Genomic DNA, 8880 nt, shown 5'->3' with positions numbered 1-8880 from the left:
GAGAGAGAGAGAGAGAGTGATGAGAGTCAGAGAGAAATCGTGGATGGAGAGGTGGAGAAAAAAAAAAAAAAAAGAGTACTCACAGTCGTCCTAGTTTGGGGTTGGACTGGAAGAGAAGCTCTGGGAGAAACTGGAGTTTGTTTCTGTTCAGGCGACTACAGGGAGAAACAGAAGGAGAAAAGAAATAAACTCAAGGCGACAACACGCTCTTAATAAATCACTCTGATATTGTGTTGACGGAACAATCGCCACACAGCTGACTGAATCACCGCGAAGGTCAGCGGGTTCAAACTCATGGGAAAGTCCGTCTGGTTTCCTGTATCCGTGGCCTACAGGTTATCGCACAGTGTTTTATGTATGCGTGTCAGTTACAGGTTATCAGTGTTGAAGCTCCGTAATCATCCTCACATATGCTCTGAGGAGAGGAACAAGTTTGTGCTACTGGTGTTGAAAGATCAGCAGAAGTAAGACTGATCCAGGATGATCCACTCCAACGACACTACTCTTTGTACGTTTACAATGTACTTTGGCAAAAGTCTTAATCTGTTTTGTCCTTTTATGAAAAGACTGAATCATCAATTAGAGGATTATAAGAGAGCCAAGTGCACTGCTGTGTATCTGAATGGTAAAAAAAAAAAAACTTACTGGCTTAGCTTAATCTTACTGACCTATTTTTTTTTTCTCATAGGAAAAAATTTATAAAATGCAAGAGCTTTGCAGAGGAATTCATACTCACTAAATACTTCTCATATATAGAACTGATAGTTCATCCATCGTGCTCACTGTACATGTGGTCGACGCACCCGGCCTCAAGAGAAACATACCAAAAAAGGCTCTTTCAAAGAATCGATCCTGTCTATATACAAAACTTTAGAAAGTGCAGCAAACAAGTAAAAAATGTACACAAGTATTTATGTGGACAGGCTGCTTTTACTCATAGCAGAGCAACAAAAACAACTTCTGATTATGACAATATGGATGTATAGTTTAAAAAAGAAAATCCATTTCTGTTGATCAACATTAGCACCTGTCTTGGTATTATTTCTAACAAACCTTCATCATGTTTTTCTAATGACGTTAATATGAGATTAAACAAATATTCTCATGCCCAGGTCTGTATTATATTTTCTATTTCCATTCCTTGCTTAAGTAAGTTGAAAGGCGCACGCATTGAACACATGGCAAATATTTAAACAGAAAAGACAGGCAGAAGAAGATGGAGAGACTGAAAGAATGGTGCCGTGAAAGCAGCGAAGAGTGTTTGAGAGTGAACGATGTGCATGTGTGCAAAAGCAAGGTGGGGTTGGCCGCAGCGGAGATAGATGAGGACAGCGCGAGCAGAGGGAGTGAAAGTGTTATCAGGCTACCAAAGCATTTTGGGCTGAGGAACGAGGCGTGGAAGGGAAAGAGAAAAGACGAGGAGGGCGGAGGGTCACGGGGTCACGAGGCAGAATCTGTGTCGGAGAAGACACAGACACCAACCTTTTAACCTCTGGATAATGATAATAAGACCCTGACTTTCACTCCTGCGTGCACAAATGGAAAGAGAAACGCAGTCCAAAAAGAGACACCCACCATTTGAAATAATTGACCCCTGCTCCTAGAAAATAACTGCTCGTACGAAAAGCAAAGCACATGATCAGCTACTATTACAGTCGTGAGTCATTTTAAGACTCACAACACAGTTATGGTTTTTAAAGGAAGAATCCTTTGTGTATCTTCAAGCAATAATGACGACTTATTTTTCTACTTGGAACCTTTGAAATCACACCAGACCACAAGTCTATGGGCACTGTATTTTTTAAAATTTGGAAAATTATCCCCCCTATTAGTCCGATTCACAGTAAAATCTACAAGAAATAGTTTGGAAACCTACAGAAAATAATTTCACTGGGTTTTTTTTGTAAAGAAAACGAAATAAAAAAGTTGACAAAGCTTCAGTTCTTTTTGTAGGAAATCCATCAATTATATTCACACACAGCACTAAAACAGTGGATCATCACATTCTGACATTTCACAGTCTTTTACCCGTGACTTTATAACTCACGGATTGACATAAATGAACGTCTTCTCTCGAGGAGACGACTACAAAAGCTCCATGTTTTTCACATTGTGACTCCATAAATCACACGGACTCAGCACCCGGACCTCTCACCTCTGACCTATCACCCCGGCAGACACAACATCAGAGACCCTGTCAACTAAGCATTTTAAAAACCATTTCACTATCAGTAAAGTAGAAGGCACAATTTAGGACCCTCACTCTTACCATTGCTGCACTGCAGGAGAAGTTTTTTTTAGCCAAAACAGAGATTAACTTTGGGTAAAGTGCCATTCTTAAACAGTAATGTGAATTAAATGTACTTTCAGTCTACACTTTAAGGACTACCTTAAAAATGCACTGAATCATATCTTGAAATGACGTGGATCAATGAAAAACCTTCTCTCATGTGAATTTTGACGCTTTGCCCGCCAAACCTCCTCACCCTCTCATCTGTAGCCTCTGACCTGTCCTGACACACTGTATTAAGGGGCCTTTTCACATTAAAGCAGCTCATCACCTCACACTTTCACTATCAGACGTGTGATCTCCATTTGGAGCCACATGTTGCTGTCACTCAGTGTCTCTCAAGACTTTGTCGAGTGTTGGAGAAGTCTGCTGACGGCTGAAGTGAACTGCTTTGTCTCTTTTTATGTCTCCATTACCCCGCTGTAGCTACAATGCCACCCAGTTGTCCAGAGACTTTTATTTTGAAATCTTAAAAAAAACATTCCTACCTGTTCTCGCTCTTGTAGAACCTAAAGTGTTCTTTTCAAAGCAAATCAATGAAATCTTAAAAGAAGCTGAGCAACATTCATCACTCTGCAGTCACTTACAAACATCCTATGTTTATGTACAGTCGTCCTCAAATTTATAAAGAAGGACGAGTTATTTGAGTGACGATTGTGAATTTGCTTTTTCTTTAATGGAAGGGTATGAATACATTTGAGGACGACTGTATGACTGCAAAAGTACATTTCAGAAAGATGGTGACCAATTAACAGTATCTAGATAGCTAAAGACATTTTTTTAAATTACTTTAATTGAAAAATAAACTGCACGAACAAACAAATTAATAGAGAAATTAAATATTCAGCTTGTAAATTCAACATTGCTACGACAGCCAGTTTGCTAAGTTTAGAAATTCTGTCCTCATCTGAAGGCCACCTTTATAATTGGCAAAGGGGGCCCAAAGGGGATTAGTTTGTCTTTGTCTCTCATGTGACAGAATCATCTTCCTGCAGAGCTGTCTGCCCATCAATACTCCGACACAGAGTCATAAACAGGCAGGTGTGTGTGTGGGAAGTGTCGTGTTGTACACTGACACCTCCATTCTGTTGACTAGAGCCTTGGTGTGAGCTGACGGATACACAAACACACACTCACACACACACACACACACACACACACACACACACACACAGGGAAGAAGGCAGCATCTATGGGAGATTCCATGGCGAGGTGTGAAGTGGATGGACTTGGGTATCAACCAGGTACACTCTGTGTGAGCACACTTTACAGAACAGACATGCAGAAGGAGTAAATCAAAGGCACTTCTAAAAATAAGAAAAAAAAACACAGTAGTAAGTCAAATATGTGTGACTTTGTGTTCATGGATGTCCATGTATGCATACTTTGTGTGTGTGTGTGTAGCCTGGTGGATTTTTTACATGCCTAGAATGCTTTCTTTTTGCATCAGGTGCTGAGTTCACACTGCCTAGTTTTCTCCCTCACACCCCCAGTTAGCAGCGTAACATGGCATACTCACAGTCTCTCCAGCAGCCTGAGGTCTTGGAAGGCTCCTCTCTCGATAACACTGATTTGGTTGTCCTCCAGATGACTATAGTGACGAGCATAAAGAGACAGAGAGAGAGAAGAACAACACTTGTAGTTTAAAAATGCCGAATTCAAAAGCAAAAGCAAGCGAAGTCACAAGAGAGACGTGACCGTGGATGTCAACGGGAGGCAATGATATGAGTGACTTTACACAGTTGCAGGCAGCACGTCTTTTAAAAGGATTCAATTTCAGTATCACATTGACAGGCAATCATGTGGATGCTTTCTGGCCAATGCAAACAACGAAAGAGACACTTTTCATATAAACAAGCGACACTGAACAAATGAGTCTGGCATGAAGCAACAGCTCAAAAAGTTGCAGCATTTGACAAATGGACAACTCAGCGATCCAAAACAAATAACTAACAACCCATCACTCTTCCATTCTTCATCTTTTCTCGTCCGTCGTCCAAGTGCTGCTCCCACTGTAACACATATTTCTGTGTTTACTCTCCTTCTCTGCTCTCTGTGTCTGTTGTCATGTTCTGGGGGCACGCTAAGGTTTTCCAGATGGGACAGAAAAAGAGAGAGAGAACCTCTCAACTGATATGTGTGTTTATATTTTCTGTCCGAGGATGTTAAGAGTGACATCTCCTGAGAGGGAGGAGGGGGAGAAAAAAAGAGGGGCTGATGTGAGGCAGAGGAAGAGAGGATGAAAAAGAAACTAAAGGGAAAAGAAGAGGCAGAGATGCAAAAAACAGTGAGACTCAGAATGACAAGATGGATTGAGTGAGCGAGGTATAAAAAGAAACGTGGAGCCAGAGAACGCTAAAGAAGTCGTATCAAAAAGAGACAGTGTCTGGCCTGCCATGTGGACTTTGAATTGTTTTGGCATGACCCTCCTTTAAATTTTCTTTCAAAGAAAATGTTTAGACATGAAGCTGTATTTCAGCCATTAATCCACGGTGTGTCATATGGGCTCGCTGCATAAACACACATGCAAATACACACACATCTGTTGGACTCACACTGAAACATACACTTGGATGAGAGATAACAGACGCAGACATACACAATGAAACATGCATTCAATTCATGCACATGTGTACTCCTGAAGAAAATGCAGTCTGCAGCGCTCTACATATGCATAGATGTATGCTCACTTATCCCCTCACTCGTGAAAATAAGACAAAAGAACAAAAAAAAATCGGTGAGAATGGATGTTAAAAGTATCATGTCATTTTGCACAATAAGCACTTCTTGGTTGTTGTTTTTCTAGCTACTTAAAGAAAGACTGTGAGGTGCTAATTTACATATTTTCATCATTATTCTCTCTCAATTTTCTATGACAAAAACATAGAAAAAAATGCACATACATGAGTTGTGTCAGAAAAGTTTCAGGACTGGTGTCACAAAAGATAGATTTCAAATACAAACTACAAACTACAAGTTTTCCCCTTCGGAGTAATCCCCCTGGAGTCTAACACACTTTCCCAGCCTTCTCTGCCACCATGCACTTTATTCTTCCAGGATCCTCCACAGCTTCATCATCACAGCCATCTTGATGTCGTCCACATCTTCAAAACGGGTCCACTTGATGACCCTCTTGAGCTTGAGGAAGAGGAAAAAATCCCACTGAGCCAGGTGGGGTGAGTAGGGAGGTTGCTCCAGCACAGCGATGTTCTTCTCAGCCAGGAACTGTTGGATGCTCAGGGTATTGTGAGCAGGCGTCATGGTGAAGCAGCCACGACTTGTCCTGCCACAACTCTCGCCTCTTCTTGTGCACTGAACGAAGCAAACGCTGCAGGATCTCTGTAGACGAGCTGGTTGGTCGTCTGAAGGGAAAAACTGGTAGTTTGCAGTTTGGGTTTGAAATACATCTTTTGTGACACCAGTCCTGGAACTTTTCTGACTCACCTCGTACTTATAAACTTTGCAGTTCATAATTACAGGAGGAAATTATTTACAAAAAATATATCTTTTTTTAAAAAAAACTCACTAATAATATTTGGTGAAAATTGTTTGAAAGAAAGAAAGAAGCTTCTAAACAGCTTCTAAACAGACAAACGATAGCAAATGTGCTGCAATCACAGTTTGAGAAACAAGTCCAAACTCTTACCTAACAAAGTCAAACACAAGCTGACAGGTGTAAATACACGCTGTACAGGGGATTCATAGACATGCACACCCAGCACTAATGAGCAACGTCAGATAAGAGTGTAAACATGTAAAACATAAACGGTGGTGAGGAGTCATGCACTGGTACAAAGAATTCTCAAACACACACACACACACACACACACACACACACACACACATAAGCATTTGCACATTCTTTCCCCAGCATCAATCATAATTTACAATCCAAACAAGATGAATCCTGCACGTTTATTCCATGTGTAGCTGCATTTTCTACATCCTGATGAGAAAAAAAAAAGGATATCCTGCAAACTCCGGGGAAAGCTAAATCAAGACATAACTTTGAATAACTATCAAAGTTTATTTGTCCAAATGAGAGATCAACCGCAAGCTGATTTATTGAAAAACGTTTAGATTAGCAAGGGAGGCCAAACACATGGCGCGGGGAGTCGATGCTGGCATATCGCTCAGATGAGGTATTGTTTTTATATTGGTCTGTATCAGGCATTAGTCATCCGCAGAGATGGAGAAAAGAGAACAAACAAGTATTGAATTCATGTGGGACTGGTGTGTCCAATAACTCTTTCATTCAACCCTGTTAGAAAGTCTTAGCAACCATTATAAAAAAGCACCATGATGTCACACCACCTTATATCAAACTGCGAGAACTTGGCCTCGGAAGGAAATAAGGAAATACTTCAGGGGATATTAACTTTACTTGTTGTTTACACACAATGGGTGAAACCACATTAACTTTCCAAAGCCAAATGTTCAATATCAGGCACAAGTTTTCACCTACATCTAAATTTGTTTGGAATTACTCAATTTCGCCACAATCTGGAAGAGATCTCGCAAAGAGCGGCTGCCAAAGAGATTACGCTAAGTGTTGCGCATGCAGTGTGCCTGCAGAAACTAGCTGCGTTTAAGTGCGCAGATTTCTCTTTTTTTTTTTTTAAGTATTGACGTTGCTGGATAGGATTACAAGTTTTTGGATGAACAGAAAATGATGCTAAACGTTTAATCAGATTACAGCCAACAGTCTGATTTAGGAGCTTTTATGAAGTCAGAGTTGGACGATTTAAAATTCCAACAAATGAGTCCAGTTAATTTTTATTTTTGTACTCTGATCACTGGAGATGTTAAAGCGCAACCAGATCATGTCGTTGTTTAGATGTTTTTAACAGAAGTCAGATTACATGTAATGGCAGACGTGTATTTTAACAGCAGGAAATATAAGTAATTAGTAGCTTGTACGTAAGCATGGGCATTGAGAGGTTTTTTTTTTCTCTTGCAGCCCATCATGGGAAGAATGTTAGACGCGTTAAAGTACATGCAGAGTTTTCCCATGGGAGGCATGTATGGCTGAAATGACCAGGAATCACAGAACCAGGCACTTGTGTGTGTGTACGAGAAAGAGAAATGTGTGTGTGTGTGTGTGTACGAGAAAGAGAAATGGAGTGTGAGGGGGAGATATCGAGGTCTGGTAAATAACATTAATACCCATTTGACTAAAGATAAGGCTAAAGGTGACCATGTATGGTGCCCATGTAAGCTTTTGTTCATCCCTTGATACGAATGTAAGAATGTGTGTCGGGAGGAAGCATGTATGTGTGTGTGTGTGTGTGTGTGCTTGTGTGTGTGTGCGCGCACTTTAAAGTGTACTTTCTCAGACTATCTCCTCTTTCCCAAGCAATCTCCTCCCAATTTCTTTAAGAGATTTAGCGTAGGGAAATGTCACAGCAGTTTATCACCAACCACATGAAACAAGCTGCTGGCCCACCACACGCAAACACACACACACACACACACATGCACAGCAGTTTTACCTTGTTCCTTCCACTCTGTCTCATATACACTGAAGGCAAATACTTAAATCGTTTCTTTCTCTTTACTGTTTTGTTGAAAGTTTGTGAGTACATCAACCCTCTGAACCAAAAAAAAAAAAACTGCCAGTGGGTTTAAAACGCATGCTATATTTGAAAGAAGTATTGCCAAACCTTTTATCACAGAAAGAAGTCATAAAAACAGGGAAAAAATCATTAGATTTTAACCTTTTTGACAGTTCATATATTACCCGTCTGTGATGCATCGTCTTACTGGAAAACATAAAATTTAAGCTTGAAATAGTAATATTTCATTAAGCTTGCTTTACTCTACAGGTCTCATGTAAAGACGAACCGAAACTAAACCATTTAATCTAAACAGATTCTCTAAAAAACTAAAAAATTCTGTGCTCCTTACAGCAACTGGGAAGTTATTAGTTGCGAATAAGAGTCACAGGACAAAAATCAGGGGCTTTTCAGCTGAACTGCAAACTGAGTTCACACAGTGGAGATAGTAAATATGGAAACAAATTTTAAACTATGTGTAGTAAATGTCTATAGCATGTAAAGCAACATATTTTTTCCATTTTGGTGCTCCTGCTGACTTTGCACATGTTGATATTGTTCTTTTTCAGTTTCTGTAAAATGAATAATTACGATTTTAACTCCCTATTTCTTTGCCATTTGAGGCATTATGCCTGTGTCAACCTGCACAGAGGACATTTCTGAGTCCCCTCTACCTCTAGCCATGGTTGTGCTGTTTCCATAGAGGTGCTGGACTTCATATTGCAGTGAACAATGAGCCACAGTGAGTGAGAAATGTGACAGGAGGAAACAAACAGCCAGATACTGTCTGGGCTTCACAGGGTTAAACTGATATAAGTTCCAAAATCCACTATGGTCCTAACAAGGAAGAGTCTGGTTAAACAAATATACTTACAAATGCAAACGCACACATGCAGAAACTCATTACCACTCCTCAGCGTCGTTTGTGCTGGAAGTGTATTTTTATCTGCCGGTCTGGTTAAAACTGAGTGAGGAGGGAAGCTGCATGCAGCCAGCGGTGATTATAGTTATTAAAGCCCCACACACACACACACA

The 8880-nt window shown here is 40.3% G+C and overlaps 1 protein-coding gene across 1 annotated transcript in view; it reads right to left on the bottom strand.

The window, feature by feature from the left end:
* Window positions 1-83: 83 nt before the first annotated feature.
* The window catches only part of LOC103365343 (slit homolog 3 protein-like), a gene marked incomplete at its 3' end in the record, with an annotated part of 27207 nt that continues 18410 nt past the window's right edge, over window positions 84-8880 (bottom strand). The window contains exons 3-4 of the mRNA XM_008292764.1: window positions 3810-3881; window positions 84-155 (exon numbers count right to left, since the gene is read on the bottom strand). Coding sequence (XP_008290986.1) covers window positions 84-155; window positions 3810-3881 — 144 coding nt within the window. The remainder of the gene's footprint in view (window positions 156-3809; window positions 3882-8880) is intronic.

This window comes from Stegastes partitus, unplaced genomic scaffold (genome assembly GCF_000690725.1).
Source record: "Stegastes partitus isolate 25-593 unplaced genomic scaffold, Stegastes_partitus-1.0.2 Scaffold830, whole genome shotgun sequence".
NCBI classification, from domain to species: Eukaryota; Metazoa; Chordata; class Actinopteri; family Pomacentridae; genus Stegastes; species Stegastes partitus.
The sequence above is the reverse complement of the archived record's forward strand: the minus strand, read 5'-3'. Positions and strand labels throughout refer to the sequence as shown.